This window comes from Marmota marmota, unplaced genomic scaffold (genome assembly GCF_001458135.2).
Source record: "Marmota marmota marmota unplaced genomic scaffold, marMar, whole genome shotgun sequence".
Classification (NCBI taxonomy): Eukaryota; Metazoa; Chordata; class Mammalia; order Rodentia; family Sciuridae; genus Marmota; species Marmota marmota.
The window spans coordinates 13,443,071-13,470,122 of NW_026000229.1; the positions used below are offsets into that span (position 1 = coordinate 13,443,071).

The 27,052-nt window shown below is 47.0% G+C and overlaps 1 protein-coding gene across 1 annotated transcript in view; it reads left to right on the plus strand.

Annotated features, from left to right (window-relative positions):
• Positions 1–27,052, plus strand: part of Itga11 (integrin subunit alpha 11) — a 116,147-nt gene that overhangs the window by 14,284 nt on the left and 74,811 nt on the right. Inside the window, exon 2 of the mRNA XM_015480488.2 lies at positions 12,097–12,208. Coding sequence (XP_015335974.1) covers positions 12,097–12,208 — 112 coding nt within the window. The remainder of the gene's footprint in view (positions 1–12,096; positions 12,209–27,052) is intronic.

A 27,052-nucleotide genomic window follows, 5' to 3' on the forward strand; every position in this document is an offset into this window, starting at 1 on the left:
AGTCTTCAGAACTCTTGGCTAAAGTGGACCTAGCAATCATCCAGTGAGGATGCTCAGCCCCCTCATCACCCCCAGGAGAGAGCTTTCTGATTCCTGATGGGTTCTTTTTTCACACACTTAACATTCAAGAGGCCGTGCAAATGCATCTAGATCCAGGGCCCTTCCTCCCGGGGAAGGCAGACACTGTGGCCACAGCCTCCCATGAAGCAGACCTTGCTTCTAACCGCTGGCGCACACAGAGCCACTTGCTGCCAGAAGCAGCAGTGGGTGTGGACTGGGACCTGCTGTTTCCCCAATGAGCTAATCTCCCTGAGAATCAAGGGTGTGCGAGGTGACGCCTTTCCATGGGGCGTCCTTGCTGCCTCCCCCTTCTCCCTTCCTTCCCTGGCGAGGCCTAGCCAGTCTCCCATGGAAGCCACCCTCTGCCCCTTGATGGGGACTGTCAGGAGAAATCAGTGCTGCCACTCTCCTCCCTGCGGGTCTCCTCCACACTGCGTAATCCCTGGGCTCTGTGCCTGTGTGCGCACTCAGGCCAGTGTCTCCTGGGGCAGAGTTCCGACCTGCCCTGCATGAAGGCCAGAAAGCCAGGGGTCTGAGACAGGGCTCTAGCTCCTTCTTGACCAGCTGCAACAGCGGGAAGAGGAGGAAGGACGGTGGTTGGCTGGTGACGTCAGTGGTGGGGGGAATGGGAAGCAGGATGGACTCCATGGTTTTCTTCAGAGAAGACGGCAGCAGGATAAAGCCCACGAGCAGAGGGCAGTCACTGGGTCAAGAAGTCAGATACTTCTGGGTGAGTGACAGAAGTGAGAACACAGGTGGGCTTTTACAAGAGTGAAGGGAGCGCATCCCCTTCCTTAGAAGACCCAAGAGCGGGCAAATTTGCTCTCAAGTAAAAGAGGGCATCTGGGCTAGATGTGACAAGTGGCTGGTGTCACCAGGCTGGCTCCCCTAAACACAGCCTCTGATTCTAACAGAAAGGCCGGGCTGGCTGGTGCTAAATCACTGTGGGGCTGGGGGACAGCTTACCTTCAGAAGTGGCTTGAAGCTGAGGACACTTGTGTTGGACCAACTGCTGGAGGGAGGAGGGGTATGTTCCCGGTCCTGGAGGCAATCGGATGGAGTCTCGGATGGAGTCTCGCTGGGGAAGCACCACCTGCTCACCCACGGTTTATAAGCTCCTCCCCTCAGAGGGAGATGAACTTGGAAATGAATCCAGAGGAAAAAGAGAACACAGACTTAGGACATCCGAACTGTGAACATTTTTAGACCACCAGGGAGACTGATGACCAGAAAGGGGAAGTATCTTATTCAAGGTCACACAGCCAGTAAGTGGCAGAACCCAGGAGAAAAACCCAGTTTCCTGATGCCCAGCCTAGTTCTTACCACAGCAGTCTTAGCATCTAAGAGGTGGGTACCATATATCCATGTCCCTGTTTTTGAGTCCTAGAACCAGCTGTCTTAAAGTCAGGAGTCTACCCTTTGGCCTTTGACAGCCATATTTCCCCATCTCCCCTAAGTTCTCCCATTCCTAGAAGACCCCAGGGAGACAGATCCTTGGTCATTCCAATGCCACATAGTCCTGTCATCAAGGAGTCAGAATATACAGCCTGAGGTCCCACAAATTTTTTTAACTAAGAGGGTCTAAGGGAAACCAGGAGGACCTTCTGCCCATTGCCCTAAATCTCATTGAGATTTTAGCAGCACAGTCCAGCCCCAGGGCAGGGCAGGGCTTTCTGTGGAAAGGTGATCACATTCCTGGACACTCACCAAGATCTCTGTCTTCCTGACATCTGATGTGTCCAGAAGCCCCAGCCAGAGACAGAAGGCCCCACAGCCGAGTCCCCAGGGTGCAAATGAGGGACGGGGAGCTGAGGCCTGGAGGGTGCAAAGCATTAGAAGATGATTTTCTCTAATTCTTTCCTTTGGCTCCGGAATGCAAAATATTATCATTTTTGCCTGGAGATTTCCCTTCCCAAATGTACTTGGCTCTGGCCAGCATCGAGATGAGTTTGCATTCTTCCCCGCTGCCTGGGCTCCAATTCTAAATTGTTTGCGGAGACTCAAGACAGATGCTCTTGTGCTGACAACTGGAAGTCAGCTGTGTGTTTGTCCAAAGAACCTACTGATGTGTGCCAGGGCTGCACCTTGGGTGTCAGAGGCCGAATCTCTCATTTTCCAGATGGGAATATGGGGCCCCCGAGAGGCCCAGGGACTCTCTAGGCGCACAAGTCAAGTTGATGGCACGGCCGACATTAGAACTGAGATCATCCCTGTCCCAACTTCTCTTGGCTTCGCTTCAGACTCCGCTGACTTAACCACCTGTCTGTTGGCCCCAGCACGGCTGCAGACTCTGAAGACCACAAGTCATATCGTACCCCGTGGGGTGGCCCCACCACCCAGCATGCAACCTGGAGCACCCAGACCCAAAAGACGATGACGGGAGTGAAGTCATACCACAGGACTGATGGGGAAGACAGAGGGTCATGAGGAACCACTGGCGACCTTGGACAACTCCCGTCTTTCTCTGGGCCTTAGTTTTCCCCCTTAAGGGCACCGAGGTCTTCAACTCAATAGAGTGGTTCTCAAACTGTATTCCAAGAATCCCTAAATTTCCAAGGAAAGTGTCCTAGATTTGCTCCTGGGGCTGGGAACCTGCTACTTGTTCCTGCTTCCACCCTCAGCATCAACCTTTTGTGTCCACTTGGGATTCGCTGAGAAAAACAAAGTTTAGGGGCCAATAAAGTATTTGATCTCTAAGATCTTTGATTACTCATAAAAGTAAAATCTAATAAGTTCCCTGATAATATCTGTTGTGTGCTGCCTTCAACCCAGTGGTAACGGATCTTGCCCCTGTCCCATGGTGACTAGAAAGGAAGAAAATGAGGTGGAGGAAGCCCTGGTGCTGTGCTCCAGAGCCCAGTGTCCACAGAGGGCGGTTAGGTCTGGCGGTTTGGGTCGGCATCTGCATCTGCCACTCCCCAGATGGGGAAGGACAGCCCAGCTATTGGGAAGGACAGCCCAGAGCTGAGGTAGGGACAAGCTATGAGTGGTGCTGGGCCACACTGCTCCCTGACAGGTTGGGGGCAGGCCCAGTGGGGCCTAAAGTCGAGTCTCCTCAGGGAGATGCTGAGAAAGGAATGTCTGGGCTACTCCCCAGAAATTGTGAGTCCCCCAGATTCCCCAGCGTTCCTTCTCCCTGTATCTTTGTCCAGATACTGTGAAATCGCTCCTCCTCCTCCCTTCTAGTCCAGCATTGAAGAGCTAGGCTGCATCGGTTAACAATTGCTGTGGTCATGCCCAGCCCTTTGGGGTTTTTTATCTTGAGTCAGCGTCTCTCTGAGTTGCAGAGGCTGGCCTTGGACTTACCATCCTCCTGCCTCAGCCTTCCAAGTGGCTGGGATTACTAGCATGCACCACCGAGCACAGTCCTTACCCTGCCTCTTCAGTGGCAAAAACTGTAGTGACGTGGCAAAGGGTGCAGAGAGAAAAGTGAGGAATTGGAACTCATGGTGCAACCTGGGGCAGACCACGTGGCTCTGACACCTACTAGATGTGTGACTTGGGGCAAGTGATGGAATCTCTGTGCCTCACTTTGAAAATAGGTGTCATGAGAATATCTGCCTCTTAGGACTGCTGTAAAGACAAATGAGTTAATACTTCTGACTCCCTTGTAGGGGTGTGCAGAGGGTTTATTGGTGGTGGTTGTTTAGCAGAGCTGCAATTTCTACTCTAAATCAGCACATTTTACTGAGGACCTTCTGTGCCTGGGTCCTGGGGTGGAAATAAAGAGAGAAATAAAATCCAGTCGCTGTCTCACTCTGCTCAGAGTCCTGGGATAGATGGATATGTTTAATGTGGTCACTGAACCAGGATCCTCTAAACACGCTCATGCGGACATAGAGGCAGAGCTGCTGCCCCTGAGAGGCCCACAGTCCACTGCCATTTCCCCATCAGCCAAGTAGCTAGCTGTGGGGAGGAACTGTACATTCCTCACCCGCCTGGGACTTCCAAGGTCAGGGTCAGATGCCCACCAGCCTGCAGGCCTCCTGGAGCCAGTGCCGGATCCCAGGGTCTCCTCGGAGGAGGAGTCCCTGCTTCTCCCCAGGGCTGGAGAGCTCCCTGAGCTACCGTACCTCCTCTCTGGGGGAGTCCTCTTCTCTCAACTGGCTAGAAGCCCCCTGCTTAGAGGACCAGGTTCCCCCATCCTTTCTGCAAAATCTCACTAGTGCTGGTTAAAGGAGCCCAGACTAGGGCCTCGGCCTCCAGCCATGCCCCCCACCCCCACCCCAATCTTGGCTTTGCTTCCTCAGGTGCCCATCTTTGAAACAGTGCCTCCTGGGTAAAGAGAAGCCTGGCTGGCAACAGGGCAAGGACCATCAGGTTTTCGTTATTTGCTTGGGCAAAAGGGCAGCAGTGCAGATGGTGCAGATCAGCCAGGCATCTAAAGCTCATCTCTTTCTTGCTTTGGAATGCGCTGTGTGTTTCCAGAGCTGCAGGAAGTTCACTGTGCCCATCTTTTTGCTTAGGGTGTGTCTGAATCCTTTCTCCCTATCCCCCTTCTGTCTGTGATTCACATTCAGATGTGGAGATTCTTGAGACCCAAGTAAAACTGGGAAGAGAGAGACAGCACCAGAGAATTGTGGTGAAATTTCCAGCCTCCTTCATCTACCCCTGCACCCAACATACCAGGAAAATGGAAGCTCAGGGCGACCCAGACAGCACAGGGGAGGGCCCAGAGATCCAGGTGAGGTCCTGGCTGTGGAGACTGAGATGCCCACAGCTAGGGGTCACCCAGTGACTTCCTCTTGCTGTCAACTCAAAGCCTGTGCTTCATCCTGACATCCAGGGCCCAGGGGACTCTGGCTCCATCCTGCTTCACCTAGTCTCCCTGTTCTACCTCTTGTAATCAGGGATCCGTCTGATTCTACCCAGCAGGGGCTGAGGAACCCAAGTAAATTGGGAAGAGGGAGATAGTACCAGAGACCTAGGGTGGGTGGGTTTTCAATGATGCTCAGATTGAGGTCCTCACCTCAGTGAGGCCACTGAGGTGAAGATTCAGGAACTGGGGTGGGGTGAGTGGCTCCCTGGGGAAGGGAGGCTCATCAATGGGGTACTTCATGGCTCAGGACAGATGAGGACTTGGGGTGCACACTGACACTTCCTAGCTTTGTGACCTTGGCCGCATGCCTACCTTTGCACCTCAATTTCCTCACCTTAAAATGAGAATAATAATATTCTACTTCCAGAGACTATTGTAAGGAGAAAATAAACTTGGAACGGAGCCTGGTACATAATAAATGCTCTGCACAGGTGTTACTTTTATGATTGTTATCAAGGTGTAGGGGACAGTTAGCACCTAAGGCAGAGGACCAGGGTGTGAACTAAGGCAGGAAGAAGCCACCAGGTACTGGTTCTGAGAACAGGTTCTCAGAAGGTGTGAAATTCAGCAAGCAAGTCTACCTGTATCTTCTGGACACAGGACAAAGATAAAAGGCCACTCAAGGATGTGCCCTGAACACGCCCAGTAAGAGAAGGTGGGAGGTGGGGAAGCCACTATAATCCAGGGCAGAGCCACAGAGGCTCCGCAGAGTTCACAGGGAGGGCCACGCAGCCCTGGGAGGGGGTCCCACCGTGGCAGAGGTGTCATCAGCCTTGAAGTGTGAGGAGGAAAGGAAGACCTGCGGGCATGGTGAACAGCTGGGCAAAGACACTGAGGTGGCCGAGGACAGGGCTCTGAGCTGCCTCAGCTCAGTCCTAATGGGGAGGCAGGTGTGATCACATCAGCACACAGGCTGCGGACCATTACCAGCTGTGATAGAGAGAGGACACCAGTTACCTGCTGGTGATGAGACCGTCATACAAGATCCCATGCCACCAAGGTGTCAGGAAGGCCTCCCAGAGCAGGCGGGAGGATGCGACATTTGTGCTTAGGTTTGGTGATAAAAGTTCTTCAGAGGTTCACACAGGAGGGCATGTGCAAAGGCCCCAAGGCAGAAGAGAGGGTGCACCTGGGACACAGACCTGTGACCTCGTGACTGGGCTGCAGAAGTCAGAAGGAAATGCAAGGCCTCGGGACCTTGTGGAAGATTCTGGACTTTCTCCCAAGATCCTTAGAGAGTTATTTAGGAGGAAGAGGAGGGGAGGAGTGTGGATGGACTGTCCCAGGGCAGGCATTTGGCAGACACTTCTACAGCTAGCCTGGAGCCACCAGGTGACAGTGCTGTGGTCCCATGCTGGCGCTCCCTCACTCTTGGGCCCATGACCGCCCAGATGCTGGGAGCTGGTGACCCCACCTTCACCTGCGGCCAGTGCTTTTGAGAATTCTGAGCCCCCAGTGATGTTCAAGCCCAAGGCTATGGCTCCAGCCCCTCTTGGGATGAACTGATGCTTTATTTAAAAACCCAGATAAGATTCTGAGAAAGGGAGCAGCAGCTGATGTAACTTTGGCCACCGTCCACCGGAGAGCAGCCCAGGAATTGTGGTTTTTCCCCCTCTGTCATCAATCTCGAGGGCAGAGAAGTGGCAAGCAGCCCAGCCAGGCTCCTAGCGCCTCTGCAATTGGCCTGTTGATTCCCATCAAAAACAACTTTGTTTTGTTTTGTTGGCATTCGGAGGGCCATAAATCTCTGAGAAAAGTACATTCCCCAAGTATGAAAACCATGGCCATCAGAGAAGGCCAGAGATCTTGTTGGGAGCCAGGGTCAGAGACGGACTTGACGTCATTTTGAGGAAATCCATCCTCTGGTTGGTTTGGTTTGGTGAGAAGCACATGCCCAGTGGAGTCTGGGGAGGAAGCCAGCACTTTGTAACTTAATGCTCTTCCTGTGGCCAGATTTCACTAATCCTGTCCCCAGGGAGGTAGGGGTAGGGACACTGGGGTGTGACGGGACCAGTCCTAGACAGAGCCCCTAGTGAAGGTACCCAGCTCCCACCAAGGGATGTATCACAAGGAGCCCCGCTGGGTGCTGAGGCAAGAAGGCGGGGGCCTCATCACTGAAAAGAATCTTCTCTCCTCCGCCCCCCGGGGTCTTTCCTACAAATAGCTGAGCTCCCAAGAGGGCGGCCCAGCACCCTGACACCCCATGGTATTTAATGGTGTTCCCAGCTGACCTATTCCCTACTGAGTGATTGATGAAATTTAATTGATTGGTGTAAAATTAGAGGTTAGACACCTAGAAGAAGATGTGGGTGACATCAGTGCTCATATACATTCTTTTCCTGTCCCTTTTCCTTGATGGCCGGAGACAGTGTTCCAGCAAATGAAGAAGCTGGTCTCTAATTATTAACTGAACCCATGAACGGGAGCTGAGATACCTCAGTGAGAATGCAGCAGTCTGGTGGCCCTTAGAGGACAGAAAATGTTATAAAATATCAGCCATGTGGCTGGGCACGGTGTCACACACCTGTAATCCCAGCAGCTCAGGAGGCTGAGGCAGGAGGATCACAAGTTCAAAGCCAGCCTCAGCAATTGTGAGGTGCTAAGCAACTCAGTGAGACCCTAAATAAAATACAAAATAGGGCTGGGGATGTGGCTCAGTGGTCGAGTGCCCCAAGTTCAATCCCTGTACTCCCCCCCCAAAAAAAATCAGCCATGTGACAATAAACAAGTAAATGATTTGTTTGTTGTGTAGATTTGTTAAAAAATAAATACGCAGCATGTCTGTAATAAGTGCTCTGAGGACAAGTACAGCAGAGCCAGGGGACAGCGGGTAGGGTGGCCTGGTGACGGATAGGCTGGCATGGAAACAGAGACCCTAATAACTGGATGGAGGGGTGTGTGGTTCATGGGAGGAAGAGTGATGCAGACAGGGGAACAGGACAAAGGCTGGACAGAGAATGGGTGTGACACAGTCAAGGGACAGCAAGAGCGGCTGTGTGGCTGGAGCTAAGGGATAGAGGGGACAGGGTAGGAAAAGAGTGGGAGGGGAGTGAGGAGGGCCTTGAGAAAGAAGTTTGGCTTTAGCTGTGAGGGAGGTGGGAAATGGATGGATGAAGGGGGTGGAGCTGGGGAGTGACAGTTTCTGACAGGTCGTGGAAGGGTCCCTCTGGCCTTGGTTGCACAAGAAGCACTAATAGAGGACACAGGATGGAGAAGTCCCCAAAGATACAATGCATGACTTCACCTTCACCGGCCCCCACTCTGCAGTCCTAAAGGGACGGGTGGTCTGGCTTTCCTGATGGCCACATCTGCCTCCCTCTTTTTCTGCTCCACCTCTGCCTACTGTGCTCAGAAGCAGGAAGGGAAAGGCCTAGTCTCCAGAGGGCTCCAGAGAGCCAGATGAAGTGTTGCCCCACAACCAGGCCTGTTACATGTGGGCATGGGTTGTGTGTGTGTGTGTGTGTGGTGTCATGCATGTGTGTATCTGTTCATCCCTGGAACGAAATTTGAGAGAGGGTGAGTTTTTCTCTGGAACTTCTTTGACCCCTACATGCCCACCAGTCTCCCAGGTCTGCATAGGTGACCCTGGTGTCTCTCTCCTCTGTGCCATGCTCTCACAGGTTAGAGACCTGTGCTCTTCCACCTCTGACCCCTACCCTCACTCCATGCTCACCTGCCCCCAGTCCCCTTTCCCAAGACTGCCTCCTGCTGGCCAGACCAAGAAGTCCATGCATGGCACGGGTTTTGTAAAGAAGGCCCCAATGGACCAGCATAGTCCTCTTCCCTCCCACTTTGAGGTGAGGATCCTCTCCCACTCCAGGACCATAACACTAAATCCATGCGTTGTGTCAGATTAGGAATGGTGAAGTCAAGTTTGACAGATACATGATGGCACTGTCATCTCCTGTATCCGCAGCAGGTACTACTTATGAATCACACCACTCTTGCCCCTGAGCCCAGACTTAACCTCAGAATCTTTCCTTTTTTTTATGTTTTTATTGGTGCACTACAGTTGTGCATAGCAGCAGGATTCATTCACTTATGCACCTGATACAACAGTATAATTTGGTCAATTTCATTCCCTAATATTTCCCTTTACCCTCCACTGCTCCCTTCCCCTGGCCTCTTTCCTCGACTTTACTGATCTCCCTTCAATTCTCATGAGAGCCCCACCTAACTTTTTTCCTTTTTCCTCTCTAAAGAAAACATATGACCCTTAACTTTCTGAGTCTGGCTTATTTTGCTTAACATAGCACTCTCAAGTGCCATCCATTTTCCTCCAAATGACAAAATTTCTTTCTTCTTTATGTCTGAATCAAACTCCAGTGTGTATGTACACCACATTTTCTTTATCTGCTCATCCACTGATAGAAACCTGAGCTGGTTCCATAGTTTGGCTATTGTGAATTGTGCTGCTCCAAACATGGGTGTGCAGATATGGCTAGAGTATGCTGACTTGAATTCCTTAGAATGGTCACATGGTGGTTCAGTGCCTAGGCTTTTGAGGAACCTCCATAGTGATTGTACTAATTTACAATCCCACCAACACTGTAAAAGTGCTCCTATTCCCATGCCCTCCTCTCCCTCATCGATTATTACTTGTACTCTTGATGTCTGCCATTCTAATTGGAGATGAAATCTCAGTGTTGTTTTGACTTGCATTTTTCTAATTGCTAAATACGTTGAACATTTTTTCACATATTGGTTGGCCATCTGTATTTCTTCTGGAAAGTGTCTGTTTAGTTCATTTGCCCATTTATTAATTGGGTTACTTGTTTTCTGGTGCTAAGCTTTTTGAATTCTGTATATATTATGGACATTAATCCTCTGTCAGAGAATAGCTAGCAAAGATTTTCTCCCCTTCTGTAGGCTCTCTCTTCACATTCTTAGTCATTTCCTTTTGCTGTGTGGAAGCTCTGTGATTGGATGCCATTCCATTTATTAATTCTTGGTATTATTTCTTGAGCTTTAGGAGTCCTAATGAAGAAGTCGCCTGAGCCTATATCCTGGGGCGCTGACCCCATGTTTTCTTCAGCAGTTGTGTAGTTTCTGGTCTAATTCCTAGAACTTTGATCCATTATGAGTTGACTTTTTGCAGGGTGAGAGATAGGGATCGAGTCTCATTCTTCTTCATACGGATAACAAGTTTTCCCAGCACCATTTGTTTAAGTCTGTCAAGGATCAGATGACTGCAGATGTGTGGGTTTTCTGGAATCTTTCTTAACTCCCTGCTCCCAACAGTTCTAACAATTGGCCTGGGTAAGTGGGATAACACGTATCTGACATCCCTACTCCAAGGTCTTCCCGTTTTCCCCGCTGGGGGACTTTAATTCTATGACTTCAGTGATAGAACTTGGGGGGCCTCTATCAGCTTGCTGGGAAGTAAAAGGAAGAGTGGGAGACACCACTTGTTTCCACAGAACAGGCCCTGTTCACGTGGGCGTCCTAGGCCTTGACCCCCAAGCACCCAGACCAGGGGCCAGTGCCCGGGGAAGGATGCAGGGAGGTGCTCAGCAGGGACGAGCCTCAGCTTCAGAGTCTCCCCGCCCCCGACCTGGCGGGCTGTGGGACCTAGGGCAGGTCAGCTAACCTCCCTCACCCTGGTCTTTCCCTGTGCCGCCCACCCCACTGGGAGATGAAAGGGTAATACCTGTGAGTGTTCTTTGAAATTTATAGTGTTCTACATGTGAAAGGGGTGGAAATGAGAAAAGTCTTATTCTCCAGATTCACTTCACTAATCTCAAAGTCTTGGCTGATGGCAAGTTCCCACCCCTTAAGTCCCATGGATCCCCAGTTTGGTGATCCTGTGAATACTGACAGCCAGGCAGAGGTGTGGCCTGGATGAGTGGCAGGCCAGCCACATCCTGAAAATGCCTTGTGCAGAAAGGAGTTCCTGAGCAGGCATCCAAGGTCCTAGTTCTAATGTGTCCCCGGATCCACTGTGCCCCTGGACAAACCTCTTGGCCTCTCTGGTGCTGTGCCAAGTGCTTCTGCCTGGATAGATCCTGTTCATTCTCCCAAGGTCCTATGAGGGTAAAGGAAGACAGATAGGAGGACACTCAGAAAACCAAAGTGCCATCCTAGTTGGTTTTCTGTTTCAAATGACAAAGTACCTTAGACCCGGTGACTTATAAAGAAAAGAGGTTTATTAGCTCAGAGTTCTAGAGGTCTGAGAGCTGGTGCCAACATCAGCTTGGCTTCTGCTTAGGGCTCAAGGTGGATGGCAACACAGGGAGCAACACAGGGTGGAAGCTTTGCTAGCCTGGCCAGTGGGCATGTGCAGAAGAGGCAAAACATCAGGCGTAAAGTTGCTTCAGGACGACTCGCTCTAGAGACAACTAATCCAGTCCTGTGAGACCCAACCCAGTCTTGTGAGACCTATTCCAGTGTCTCAAGAAAGTCATGAAGCAATTCTGTCTTTGATGACCTAACTCTCTCCTAAAGGTCCCATCACCTCTCAACACTGTTACATTGAGAAGCAGTTTTCAGCTTGACTTTGGTGCAGACAGATGACCTCCCAACCACAGCACAGTCATATTCAGGCTCCACACAGTCTTCCCCCAAGAAAGAATCAATTAAGTCAGCATTGACTTAACCAATCAAGGAGGACCCTGGAGGCCAAGGCAAAAGGATTGTGGGACTTTCTGTCCACTTTCCCTCCACTTCCCCAGCCAGGCAGTGGCCCTGCTAAAGCCAGACAGAGCCTTGCACATTGATTCAGAAGGAGGTGGTCAGCCAGCAGAGCTGGACCCAGGCTGGAGCAGGTGGTGGGAAGTCCCTGACTCATGAGCAGGCAGACATGAGAGAAAGGAGAAAGAGAGAGGAGGGAAAGTAGAAGGGGAAGAAGCAAATTTGGAGGACGGAAGGGGTGACGGAGGAAGAGGGAAGCTATCCGTGCCCCCATCAGACCAGACGGTCTCTGAGAGAGAAACTTGGTCTTCCATTCAGTCTTTGTCCCCCCAGAGTAAGACTTAGGCCTCCTCTATCAGTTACAGGCTCCTCCAGTGCAGGTGCTGGGCCTCACCCATCAGACTGGGGGCTCTCTCAGGCGGGGACTTTGTCACTACCTCCTACAAGGGCTTCTCAAAGACAGGGAACCCACTGGCTTCACAGCCAAGACCCTCTAAAATAGATGACTCACCAGTGGATCTTGAAACACCCCTGGGGCCCTGTGTTCACCTGCCTGATGCCCCTGTCCTCTCCCTTCCCCCACCCAGGGTTCACAGCCACCTTCAACATGGACACCAGGAAGCCCCGGGTCATTGCTGGCTCCAGGACTGCTTTCTTTGGCTACACGGTGCAGCAGCATGACATCAGTGGCAAGAAGTGGTGAGTGAGAGCTGCTGCCCGCGCCCAGCCCTGTACCATTGCCCGCCCAGCGCCCTCTACCCTACTCCGAACCTCAGCGGCTGCCCAGCCTGACCTCACTCTCTAGGGTCGATGACTTGACTTCTTGTCCCACCAGGTCAGAGGCTGATCAGCTCTGCCCTGACCACGAGATCTGGAGCATTCAGTTTCTCAGGTCTCTGTCTTCTTGTCTACGAAATGGGAATGAACGGCTCCTCACATTCTAGGTCATGTGACAAACGGTGGCAGGCACCTGGGGACCAAGAACTTACCCCCTGGCATCCTGCCTCAGGGACTCACTCTCATCAGTGGGGGCAGCATCTCTGCTCCTGTCTCCTTGGAGAGCCGTTGGGGGTCTCTGGAGAGATCTCTGTGTGTTCACAACCCAGACAGGGCAACAGTGAGACAGAGAGAAGTAACCTGAGACCAAGAGACAGCAGGACCAGAAAGACCCCAGGACCCCTCAGACTAGGGGCCATCAGGGGGAGGGAAGGATCCACTTCCAAATTTCAAATCACTTTATTGCAGCATATTTTACCATATAATTCACTCAATTTGAGTCTGCAAGTCAATGATTTTTTTAGTAAATTTACCAACTTGTACCATAATGACACAAATCAGATAGAATATTTTCACGACCCTAAGAAGATCCTTCATGCACATTTACTGTTAATTGCCCTTCTTGTCCCAGGTTGGTCTGTCGTTGACAGAAGGCAAAGCTTTCCTTCCTTCCTGGGATGGAAAGGGCCAGGCCTTGGTGTTACCCTTTTTGAAGCCTGTATTAGTCCATTTTCTGCTGCAATACTAAAGTACCTGAGGTTGGGGACCTTGTAAAGAAAAGTTGCCTGCTGAACTCATGGTTTTGGAAGCTGAATCCAAGGTCAGGTTGGTCTCCTTGGTTCGGCCTCTGGTGAGGGCCTCCTGACTGATGGCGTCCTCATGGTGGGAGCATTGCAGAAGGGATCACACAGCATGACAGGAAGCCAGGCTCACTCTTATATTGAACACTCCTTATCTCCAGAAGTCACTCACTCTGCAAAGCTAGTATTAATCCTTTCCAAGGGGGATGCCCCAGTGACCTAATTACCTTGCACTAGGCTCCCTTCCTTGGAAGTTCCACGTTGCCAACACTGCCACACTGGGACCAAGCTGCCAGCATGTGAACCTCTGGGGGGTGAACTACATCCAAACCATAGCAAAGCCCCTTCAGGGGGACCACCCAAACACTCATGATGAATGTTCTAGATATGGAACATTTCCTGCACCCCACCCCTAGGCTGTGTCCCTCTGGGTAACCACTCTTCTGACTCCTCTCACCATAGATTTGCTTTGCTATCTTGAACTTCACATAGATGATATCATATCCGTTTATATTTGGCCTCTTTTACTCAATATTGCGTCTGTGAGGTTTAACGTGTTGCCGAATATATGATATATACTTCACATTCTTCATTCTTATGTATTCCATTGTTTCTGTACCATAATTTATTTATTTACTCTGCTACTAATGGGTATTTGGGTTGTTTCCATTTGGGGTTATTTCTGATGGAGTTGCTATAGCCTTCTCATTGGTGGACATGTGTCCTCATTTTTATTGTATATAGACTCAGTGTTGGATTTGCGTAGATAAAGGGTAGGTATATGATCAACTTTAGGAGGATATGCCAGGTACTTTTTTTTTTCCAAAGTAGCTTGCCAATTTAAACTCTATCTAGGAAAACAAGAGAGTTCTAGTTGTTCTGCAGCCTCACTAACCCATGGCATTGGCAGTCATTTTAATTTTAGCTAGGCCAGTGGTGTGAAATGGTATCTCACCTGGATTTTGTTTGCATTTCTTTATTTACTGATGTTGTTGAACAACTTCTTATAGATCTATTGGCCATTTTGATATTTGCTTTTGTGAAGTGTCTGATGAGGTGTTTTGATCCTCTTTAAAGTTGTGTTATATACCTTTTTCTTTTTGATTTATAGAAGTTTATATACTCTCTGTACAAATCCTTTGTCAGAGAGAGGCATTGAAAATATCTCTTCCCGCTATGGAGCTTGCTTTTTCATTTTCTTAATGGTATCTTCAGATGAACAGAAGTTCTTAACTTCACTGAAGTTAAGTCTATCAATCTTTTTATGCTTAGTGTTTTTCATAGGTCCCATTTAAAAAAAAATTTTTTTTTGCCTCTCCTCAAATCATAGATATACTGCTCTGTTTTCTTCTAGAAGTTTGATGTGTTTGCTTTCACACTTAGGTCAATGATTCATCTCAAATGAATTTTTTGTGGAAGGTGCAAGATAATTTAAGTCAATTGTTTTTGTTCTCCCCATATTGATGTCCAATAGGTCTGGCACCATTTGCTAAAAGATCATTTTCCCCCCTGAATTCTAGTGTTGTGTTTGTTTAAAATGGATGACCATGTATATGTGGGTCTATTTTTTTTATTCCCCTCCATTCTATTTGTCTATTTATCTAAATAGTGCACCAGTGAAAGACCGCTTTGTTACTGTAGCTTTAAAATAAGTCTTAAAGCCAGGTATTATGAATTCTCTGCACTTGTTTTTCTTTGACAAGATTATTTTAGCCATGCCAGGTCCAGATTACTCCATAGAATTTTAGAATCAACATGTCATTTTTTCCCAGTAAAATTTGCTAAGATTTATAGATAAATAAAATCTTCACAGAACTGAATCTTCTGATCCACAAACCTATATCCCTTCATGTATTCATTGTTTAGAAATTTCTCTCAATAGTGCTTTGAAATTTTCAGCGTGAAAGTCTTGAATATCTTTTGCTACATTAATTCCTACACATTTTATGCTATTAAAAATGAAACATTCTTATTTTCTAGTACATAAAAATAAAACCACATTTTTATATAATGACATTTTAGCTCACAACTTTACCAAGCCATCTATTATTTCTGTTAGCTTGCTTGTGGGTTTTTTGGATTCTCTGTGTACACAATCATATCCTATGAAATAATTACAGTTTCATTTTTTTCTTTTCTATATACCTTCACTTCCTGCCTAATTGCAATGTCCAGAATCTTCAGAGCAAGGTTGAATAGAAGTGGTGACCCTGAACGTTCTTCTCCAGTATTTCATGATTAAATGAAATCTGAACTACAAAGTAGTCACTTATTTATTGTAGAAACCTTCAGATTGAAGATGTTTTCTTCTACTCCTGGTTTTCTGAGGTTGGATTTTCAAACATTGTGAACAGTGTTGACGTGTATCAGATGCTTTTTCTATAACAATTGATATAATCTGGTTCTTTATTCTGTTAATATGGTTCATCACATTGGTTGGTTGAGTGGGGGATTTTTTTGGTTTGGGGGTAAATGTGTGCACGTGTGTGTTTTGCTTTGTTTTCGGTGTTAAATCAAATTTGCATTCCTGGGGTAAGCTTTACTTGTTCACCATGTATTTTTCTTATTATTCTTGGGGATTTGTTTCTATGAGACATTTGTTTCTATTTTGTTTCATGAGGTATATTGGCCTGTAAATCTTCTTTTCTGTAGTGTGTTTATCATGTTTTGGCATTGCAATTATTCAGACTTCATAAAATGTGTTGAAAAGTGTTCTCACTTTCACTATTCCCTGGTAGAACATAAGATTTGTATTATTGCTTCTTTAAAGATTTGGAAAAGTTCACCAGTACAGCATCTGGAGTTTTCTTTTGTGAGGAGATTCTTAATTACAAATTCAACTTCTTAAAGACAATGGACAACTTGGATTTCCTATTACATCTTATGTTAATTTGGGTAGCTTGTATTTTTTGTATTTTTTTTAATTTGTTCTTTTTAGGTATACATGGCAGTGAAGTGTATTTTGAAATATTTATACAAACATGGAGTACCTCTTATTCTAATTAGGATCTCAGTCTCGTGGTTGTACATGATGTAGAAATTCACTGTGGTGTATTTACATATGTACGTAGGAAAGTTATGTCAGAATCATCACACTCTTTTTTATTCCTGTGTCCTCTCTCTTCCCTTCATTCTTTTTAGATTTTTTTTTTAGATTCCCTTTGTCTAATTTACTGAACTTCTATTCTTCCCCACCCCGACATTGTTGTGCATTAGCATCCACATATCAGAGAGAATGTTCAACCTTTGTCTTTTGGGGATTGCCTTAGTTCTTTTAGCATAAGTCTCCAGATCCATCCATCTACTGGCAAATATCATAAAGTCATTCTTCTTTATGGCTGAGGAGTATTCCATTGTGTTTATCTACCACATTTTCTTTATCCACTCATCTGTGGAAGGGCACCTAGGTTGGTTGCACAGCTTAGCTCTTGTGAATTGAGCTGCTGTGAACATTGACATAAACATTACTGTAAACTACATTGGCTGTGTCATGGTAGTATGCTTTGGCTTTATACTGAGGAGTGGGATAACTGGGTCAAATGGTGGTTCCATTCCAAGCTTTTCAAGTAATTTGTCCATTTCACTCAAATTTTATTGTCAAAATATTATTCATGGGCTGGGGTTGTGGCTCAGTGGTAGAGCGCTTGCCTAGCACGGGCGAGGCCCTGGGTTAGATCCTCAGCACCACATAAAAATAAATAAATAAAATAAAGGTATTTTTCCAACTACAACTTAAAAATAAATTTTTTTAAAAATATATATTATTCATTAACTCCTATTATCTTTCAATATCTAAGATCTATAGCAACATCTACTCTACCCACATAATTTATTCTTATTGGTAATTTGTGTTGTCTCTCTCATTCTTGATCAGTCTTGCTATGGGTATATTAATTTTATTAAAGTTTTCTAAGGATCAGTTTGGGTTTTATTGATTTTTCTCTATTAGATCTTTATTGTCTCACTGGTTTTTACTCTTTTTAACATTATTTCTTTCCATCCTCTAAATTTGTTTTAATTTGACTTTTTCTTCCTTCTTATTTAAATTGTTGATTTTATAACCCTTTTTTTCTAACATATGAATATAAGGATATAAATCTCCTCTAAACATTGCTTTAGTTGCATCCCATAAATTTTGATATTTTCACTATTATTCAGGTTAATATAATTTCTAATTTTCTTCTTTGACCCATGAGTTATTTCAAAATATGTAACATAATTTCCAAATATTTGGAGACCTAGGTATTTTACTATTAGAGTTCTAATTTAATTCCAAGTGGTCAGAGAGACCCTAGATATTTTAAATCCTTTAATATTTGTTTTGTTACTAAAAAATGTCTATTTTAGTAAATTCTCAGTGCACTTGAAAAGACATCTATCCTTAGTTTCTTAAGCACATATCTATATATGTCAGTTAAGTCAATATAGTCGGGTTTTGGTTTTTTTGTTGTTTTTGTTTTATTTTGTTTCGGTACTGGGGATTGAACTCAGGGGCACTTAACCACTGAGCCACATCCCCAGCCCTTTTTTGTATTTTATTTAGAGACAGGGTCTCACTGAGTTGCCTAGGGCCTCGCTAAGTTGCTGAGGCTGCCTTTGAACTTGTGATCCTTCTGCCTCAGTCTCTCAGGTCACTGGGATTACAGGTATGTACCATCATGCTCGGCTCAATATGTTTTTTTTTAATTCTCTTTTATTAATTTTTTTATTAGTTACACATGAGAGTACAATGATCTTCACAATTCATACATTTGAATCAAATGGGGTATAATTTCTCATTTTTCTGATTGTACAGGTTGCAGAATCACATTGGTCATGCAGTCACCCATATGCCTAGCATGAGTGCGGTCCTGGGTTCAATCCCTAGCACCACACCAAAAAAAAAAAAAAAAAAAAATCAATATGGTTATTATTGTTCAAATCATCTGCATCCTTTCTGATTTTTTTTGTATGCTTATTCTATCACTTTCTGATAGATTCATTAATATTCACATCTACTCTACCCACATCATTACCCTTTTTGGTGCTCTTAATTTTTTCATACACTTCTGTTCCCCTTTTTGGCTAAATTTTATTTAGCCAAAAAAAAAATCCATTTAGTATTTCCTACTGTAGTGCATATCTGCTGAATATGTTTCTTTCAACTTTGGAAGTTGGGGTTTTGTTTGCCTACCTTTATCCGCCTGCCTGAAAACATCTCTACCTCACTTTAACTTTCTTGCAGTACTGGGGATTGAACCCAGCCCCTCCCCACCCCACACACTAGGAAAGTGCTCTACCAGTGAGCCGTATCTCCAGTCCCTTTAAAGTTTTTGTTTAGAGACAGGGTCTCCCTAAGCTGCCCAGGCTGTCCTCCAACTTGCCATCCTCCTGCCTCAGCCTCCCAAGTAGCTGGGATTACAGGTCACCTCCACACCCAGCTTCTCTTTAATTTTTTAAGTGTCTCTTATCTAGTTATAGAATTCTAGGTTGGCAGATTTTCTTTTAACTTTAAAAATGTCATTTCATTGTCTTCTGACTTAATAGTTTCTGTCAAGATGTCGACCTTCTGTTTTTATCATTCTTCTTTTGAATGAATATGTTATTTTCCTGTGGTTGCTTTTCTATTTGACTTAAGTTCAGCAGTGTGAATATGATAGATCCAAGTGTAGTTTTGTTCTGTTTTGAATTTGTCTGCTTAGTGTTTTCTTGAATCTGAGGTTGATACATTTCATCAGATTCGGAAAATTTTCTGTCTTCATTTCAAATATAACCTCTTTTTTCTTCTTAGAGTCTAATTGCTGTCTGATAAGCCTTCCTGCTACGGCTCCCTTTCCTTCCAGTTTATTCCCATTTCTCTCTTACTTTTTATTTATTTTTTTTTATTTCAAGACAGCGTCTTGCTAAGTTCTTAGGACCTCACTAAGTTGCTGAGGCTGGCTTTGATCTTGCCATCCTCCTGCCTCAGCCTCCCAAGCCATTGGGATTGTAAGTGTATGCCACTGCACCCAGCCTATTTGATTATTTTTAAGAGATTCTTATTTTGTTAAAATGATCTCTCTTTATTCCATTTGTCCATTTTTTTATTCTATTTGTTTTAACATATTAATCTTAACTATTTAGAAGTTTTTATTGATTAGAAATAATATCAGGTCTGCTTCCAGTGGCTATTTTATCTGATGACCATCAGGCACTTTTTACTGATTCTACACTTACTTGGTAATTTTTTATCCTATGCTGAACATTGTGGATGACACATTATAGAGAATGTGGGTTCTGTTACCTTCCTTTAAGAATGCCATATTTTGTTCTGATAGGCAGTTAGATTACAGGTGAAGTCATAAGTCTTACCATGGCACCGTTTGGCCCTCAGTTAGGGTCGGCATCGTCTAGCTTTGCCCTTACTCCTGGGATATGGGATTCACTCTTAAAGCATGAACATCCCAGGGTCTCGGATGAAAGCCCAGGGTGTTCACCAAGATCTTTTCCTTCTGGCTGGGCCCAAACCCCAGCATCTCCCCAACACTTAGTGGGCAACCTCTAAATCTCTCTCTGTTTCTAAAATCCCTCCTCCTCCTGGCTGCTCTCTGGTTGATTTTCCACTCTCACACCCTGCAGACTCCGCTTGGGATACACCCCAGGCTCTGAGGGAGACATTTAATTGTTTGGGGGCTGTGGCTCTCTCTTTTTGGGGACCTGCCCCTCCCGATTCTAGTTGCCTTTGCAGCCCCAACTTCAGTGGGTTTCCTTTGTCCAGCAAGATGGCTGCACTCTGTACTCTGTTTTTCTGGAATCAATAAGGAATTTGCCCTTGGAGAGAGAGCCGGGGCAAATGTGGGCTCAGCCCTGTTCCTTCCTTCTCTCACATATCAAGCCCTGCTTTTTTTTTTTTTTTTTAAGGATTCTTTGTTATTGTTGTTGTTGTAATTAGTTATACAGGGCAGCAGAATGGGCTTTGACACATCACACATAAATAGAGTATAATTTCTTATTCTTCTGGTTGTACATGATGTAGAATCACACTGGTCATGAGGTCATATCTGTACATAGGATAATAATGCCAGATTCATTCTACTGCCTATCCCCATACCCTTCTCCTCCCTTCACTCCCCTCTGCCTAATCCAAAGTAACTCTATTCTTCCCAAGCCCCCCACCATCACTTGTTGTGAATTAGCATCCACATATCAGAGAAAACATTGGGCCTTTGATTTTAGGGGATTGGCTTATTTCACTTAGTATGATATTCTCCAGCTCCATCCATTTACAAGTAAACGCCATAATTTCATTCTTCTTTAAGGCTGAGTAATATTCCGTTTTACATATATATATATCACATTTGCTTTATTCATTCATCTGTTGAATAACGCCTAGGTTGGTTCCATAGTTAGTTTAATTAGTGTTAATTGAGCTGCTATAAACATTGATGTGGCTACATCACTATAGTATGCTGATTTTAAGTCCTTTGGGTATAAACCAAGAAGTGGAATAACTGAGTAAATGGTGGTTCCATTCCAAGTTTTCTGAGGAATCTCCATATTGCTTTACAGAGTGGCTGCATCAATTTGCAGTCCCACTAGCAGTGTATGAGTGTGCCTTTTCCCCCACATCCTTGCCAACATTTATTGTTGCTTGTATTTCTGATGATTGCCATTCTGGCTGGAATGAGATGGAATCTTAGAGCTCTGCTCTGTTTCCTATCCAGTGCCTGAAAATACCAGCTCCATGTAGTTGGTCCAGATTTTGTGGCTATTTATGACTGGAACTGAAAATCCTTCTCCATATTCTTTTATGTTAAATTGAACTAGCACTTTTCTGAGAAATCTTCATGGCCCCTCCTTTCTCATGGCTAGATTAGCTGCCCCTGCAGAATTCCATATTTCCCTTTCCATAGCATTTTTCAAACAAACAGGATAACAATTGTATTCAGTTGTCTTCTTCCTGAAGTCGGGGCATAATCCCTGGCCTTTAGTAGGTGTTCAAAAACATACCTGAAAAGGCTGAATTCATGGCGTAATCCTCCTCATCTAACCCAAACATAAATCCCATCCATATGTTTACGTGGTTTGATGGTTTGAACAGTAAGTTGAACTACCTTTCCTAAGATCGAATTTATTTTTATTAATATTTGTTTATTAAACATCTGCGAATAAATTTCACTAGAATCTGCAAAATATTGGTAGGAGCAAGGCATGGTTTCACTCTCAACTAACGCACAGACTGGTTGGGCAGACAATGCTAATATCCTTGAAATAATTTAAAAGCAATATGAAGCAAAAATATCACCTGGTATTAATTATATTCATCTTTGTGAGGTCACTTTCTCCATGAAGGCTTTCTGGGTCCTTCTCCTAGCCTAAAATGACCTTTCCCTCCCTAGCCTTCTCTCTAACAGCACAACTCATTTGCAGTGCTGAATTGGTGTCACTTAGGCTCACAGCCTTATTAGCCCCCAGCTTCATTTCCCCGCAGCCTGAGAGCCTCCAGCCAAACTCTAGTCAGAGTTTGACAAGAGGAATTCTTGGCCTGGAGTCTCATAGAAGAGTGGCATTTGAACAGGGTCCTTGAGGTTGGGCTTAAATGAGCAGAAAAAATATGATAGAATCCACTCCTGGTTGCTTTCATTGATCTACATGCAACCAAGAGCACTGTGGGAAAGATACAGGGCCACACCCATCACAGAGAGGGACCTGAGCATGTGTCCTGCCACAAGTGACTGAGAGACACGGAAAGCAGCCGTGGTGCAGAACGGACAGGAGCACCCAGGCCTTTCAGGAATCGCTGTTGCATGGACCTTTTGCACGTCCAGCCTGACTGCTCCCCTCCCTGATCCCTCTATGGCCCCCACTCTCCCTGGTCTGCAGGCAGATTTCTGAAAGTTGTATCAGAGGACCCGGAGGTGTTGATCATTAGGAAGAGAGGTCAATGGCAGTGTCATTCGGGGGATAGTGGCTGACCATTATGCATGGCTCCTGCAGGGATGTTGGCTCAGCTCCTTGCTGGGGTGCCTCAAAAGATGGACAAGAGCAAGGGCTTGAAGCAAGTGGCTCAGCCACGTAGGCAAAGGCCTCAGGGCAAGCTCTTGACCCTCCTGAACCTCAAGTATCAAGTGGGACTGGACCCCTGTGTCTCAGGGAACGGGGCAAGGTCAAATATCCCAAAGTGTAATCAGCAAAGCAGGGAACGAGGCCGAGCTGTCTGCAGCTGGGAGCAGCGGAACCTGAAGCCAGCCTCTGGCCGTGGTTGAGGGCTCCCCAACCCAAGCTCTCCCTGCTCCTGGCACAGACCCGGCTGCCAGCCCCAGGGCAGAGCCTTGCTCACACCTGGGCCGCATCCCTGGAGGCTAATGGACCCCCTGGCAGGCTCCAGCAGGGAGATGGCACCTCTGAAGGCCCACCATCTCCTCCAAGGGGTCAGACAGGGACTTGCTGGTGGGGAAGAACCTAACTCCCCAGCTCCTGCCCCCACATCCAGGCCCCAGCATTGCCCAGAGAGGAGCCCACCACCGGTCACCCACCACAGGAAATAGGCCCCGTTTTCCAGGTGTGAGCCTCATTTTGTGTCAAGAGCACAGGACGGTGAGCAAGAAGCTGGAGGATGAGGGGATGGGCCTGGGGAGGCAGCCATGTTCTGTTCTCACCCCTTCCCCCCCTACCCACGACACCCCCAACTCACAGCTCAAACTAGGCAAAGCGGGCTGGGCCCCAGGGCTCCCGACATCTTGAACAGCTTCCCATACGCTTTGGTTTTAGCAACAATAACAACGCTCACAGACATACCAAAAGGAAAGAGAAAACAAATTCCTCAGGGGCTGAGTGTTCTCTGCCCCTTTCTAAACCCTTGTGTATGTTCAGAGAAATTTGATCCATATGACTCTACTGCACTTACACTGGAGTTATTAAGTCAGCGCCTTTTAAGACCATTTGATGTCCCAGAAGCTCTGGTGCCAGGTTGGCAAAGGCTTCTCTGAGCCTTTGGTCCTCAGGAGCAGGAAGCTTCCTGGTGCTGAGAAGAAACAGAGTTGGGTCCCCAAGTCCTCAGTTTGTCCTTGAAGCTTTCACCCCTGGAGGCAGATGAGACCTCAGCTCTCTGAAAGGCAGATCATTCTGACTCCTTCCCTCTGGGGTGTGGGAGACAGGGACCTGATGGTCCAGTGAGCTCCCAGGGAGACACCATTAATACATGATGGGCTTTAAAAACAAGAGTCCACAGCAGACTCCCTGAGTATAGAGTCAGAGACTCGGCAACTCCTAAGGAAAGTAGGGGTGTTCCCATTTTACAGATGAGGCAACTGAGACATCAAAGGAGGACATAGTGAGTGTCAGAGCCAAGTCTGAAGTCCAGCTCTTCTGAGCACAGGGACCTGGTTAGGCCCCAGGGGCACAGAGCAGAAGCAGTCCCGACCCAGGATGGTGTCCCCAGGGCCCAAAGCTAAGCAGTGTGTGGTAAGGACAGGCGCTGAGCCCGCCTAGGAAGAGAAGCGTGTGTTCAAAGAACCCTAACCCCAGCTGACAGACACCCAGAGAGGGATACACAAAAGGATCTCGGGTTCACTGAGGGGGAGGCCATTTTCAGCATGGCAGGGGAGAGTGGCAGAGGGAGTTGAGAGAGGATTGAGAGGGTGGGCTTCCTCCTGTGCAGAGCAGAAAGGAGTGGAGCAGTGTGGGGAAGGGCGTGGGTAGGGGGTGAAGAGGAAGGAACCACCTTTAGAGAAAGGACCCCTCCCTTGAGGGTGGAGGAGAAGGTGCAGAGCACAGACCCGAGGCCCAGAGCTGGGCTGCGTGGGCAGGTGCTGGAGGGGCTGAGGGGCGGATGTACCATGAGGCAGAGGAGAGGGAGACTCAGAAACCTGAAAGACTCAGAGCAAGTCATCCACCAAGGCCAAGGGCAGGCACCGCCACCACCTCTTCCAAAGGCCTCTCAACCCTGGTCCACCTACCCTCCTGTGTCCCGGGTCTCAAAATTCACTAGCTTGTGTCCACCTAGACCAAACTCTAATTTGGCTAACGCGTTGATCTTTTATAATGGCTTTACGCACTGGCCTTCCTAGAAGGCAGGTTGACATTTCACTAAGGTCTTCCAGAGGGCCACCAATAGTGGACTTTCAGGTTCATCATAAAGAGAACCCGTGAGGAATCAACCCACAAAATTTGCTGTCAAGCCTAGGCCCAGGGGTGATGCCCCATCCTCCACTCCCAGCCCCAAGGCAGGCCAACTCTCCTCTGCGGCTCTTTTCCATGGGCCTAGAGTGGGGGTCTGAGGGTAAGCACCGGCCTTCCACCTCAGCAGATAAGCGAAAGCACATCTGAGAGGCTCCTCGCTCCAGGAAATGTCTAGATTTAAAAATCACACAAATTGGGTTTCCTTCCCACTCAGCCACTTTCCAAACCACGAGAGCTTGAGCACATCACATCCAGATCCTGGATCAGGGTTTCTTCATTGGTAAAATGGGCATCATGATGCAAACCCCAAAGGGTTCTCACAAGGAGAAATAGGAGATGATGTGTAGAGTGTATTCTGGGAGGAAGCCGCAAGAGCTGTGTCCCTCCCTCCCTCCAGAAGGGAGGTGGTGTCCAGAGAGACATTTCAAGGAAAGAGCCCCAGTTTCTGTTGTTAGAGCAGAAAGCTCCGTCATGTCCAAGCCTGTCCCCTCTCCACAGTGACAGTCAGGCCTGGGGCAGCCTTAGCCTTGACTGCTGCAGAAATCTCACCAAGATCTCCTGACTCTGGCCCCAGAGCAGGCTCCCGACACCACAGCACATAAATGTCCTCCACTATTTTCCTTTGGAACAGATAAAATGCACACCATGACTCACTCTGGTTAAAGCGTAAATCACTACAGAAGCAAAGCCCAGGATAGGATGTCACTGCCCCCCACGAAAGCCAGAGAGAGAAGGCTACCTCCTGGGGAACACTGGCCCAAGGCCCCGGCCTCACCACCCAGCAGACCCTGGCAGGTACACAGGAGAGAAAAGGGAGAGCTCAGAGGGCTGGGATGGGGAGGACATCCAGACAGTTGTCCTCGCTGGGACCTCCAGGCCCTCAGAAGCACGAAGAAGCACAGAGAGGAGCCGAGGAGGGCCCTGGGTCCCAGAAGCCAGCACCAACTCTGGGGTCTGTGGTACATTCCAGATGCAGCTTGCAGATGGTGTCCAGGGCTCCTTGAATCTCTGGATTTCTTTGTTCTCCTTTTTCTTTTCATTTCTTCACTCTTTTCTTTTTCTTTCTTTCTTTTCTTTAATGCCAAACCAACACCGGCAGTCCCAGGACTTAAGGCATGTTGGTAAAGCCCAGGTTACTTCTGGCACCCACCAACTGCACGAGCAGAGGTGGGGACAAGGCCAGTCCTTGTGGCTGCCCACTCTCCTTGGAGCTCAACTCCAAGGCAGGAGCCAACCGCTGCGTGCTTTATGGGTAGGAAGATACACAATCTCAGGAGTAGAAACATTGAAAAGAAAATCTCCTGGTTACTAACCTCCAAGAAAGAAAATAAATTTAATGTGGGCAGTTCAGGGGAGCCAGAAAGACATGCCAACTCAGCATCTTCTCCACCAGCCTCTTCCCACCCCCACCCGCAGCCTGCGGGCCCTCGGGCTCCTGTCCTTTTCTGAAAGCCATCATTCATTCTGTGACCCCAACATCCTTCCTAAGTCCAGGGCAGGAGGGAGAAGAGGAGCCCCTCACATGAGGGGGAGAATAAGCTAATGCTGAAATGCACTCCGTCGTGAGAGTGGAGGTACCTCATTTCCCAGATTTGCCTTTGGAAGCCTGACGTATCCAGCCCTCCTTGTCCTGTGAGTTCTGCACCCACGGATTCTACCAACTGCAGATTTTTTTTTTTTAAAGAGAGAGAGAGAGAGAGAGAATTTTTTAGTGTTTATTCTTTAGTTTTCGGCGGATACAACATCTTTGTTTTGTATGTGGTGCTGAGGATCGAACCCGGGCCGCACGCATGCCAGGCGAGCGCGCTACCGCTTGAGCCACATCCCCAGCCCCCAACTGCAGATTTTTTAAATTCTGGAAAAAAAAATGTGTGTACTGAACATGCACAGACTCTCCCTTGTCATTATTCTCTAAGTAAGACATTATATCACCCATTTACATAGAGTTTACATTATATTAGAAATTATAAGTAATATAAAAATGGTTTAAAGCATATGGAATGATGTTTGTAAGTTATGTGCAAACACTGTGACATTTTACACAGGGACTTGAGCATCTGTGGCTGTTAGTCCCTGCAGGGGTCTTGGAACCCATGCCCTGCGGGTACCAATGGATGACTTCACTCATGGCTCCTTAGCCATTAATGTGCCATTATCTGCAATTATCATAAGTGTCACTAGAGGGCACAAGAGGGCCCAGGAATGAGCACCAATCATGTAGGCTTCCCACAGATGTCACCCACAGGGCGGCCTGCACTTCCACTCAGTTAGGCCATACAAGAAAAAGCCACACAGGGCAATATGTGTGTTTAAGGTTACACACAATTAAAAAACAAATCTTTGGGCTATAAAGGCCTTTCTCACTAGTCTTAAGTGTACTCAATCCCAGTTAACCTAGCCCTGGTTTTCCCCAGGCTTGGATAGAATGCCTCCCTCTAACTTTCCTGACTCCTTCTGAAGAATTGTGGGTGTTTGGGATCTCGAATTCTTTCAGGGAGCCTTCTTCCCCTATCTGAGCTCTCTCTTCCTGGGACACTCATAGCCAACGGCAAGATGCTTGTCACTAACTTGAGACCGTCTGGACACGGTCTCTGTGGTTTTCTGTTGAATTCCCAAACCCTCCCCACTTTCCTTCTTGGTTATTTTCTTCCTGTTTTAGCTGTGATGAGTCACCCTGAGCCAGGGATGCAGAGACACATGGAGGGGGGATGTGAGAAAAGCCAACTAGGAGAAATGGAAAACGAGATGGGGAAAAGAAAGACAGAAAGAGAAGACGAGATGGAAAATGGGGAGCTACGAGGAGAGTACAGAGAAGGGAGGCCGCGAG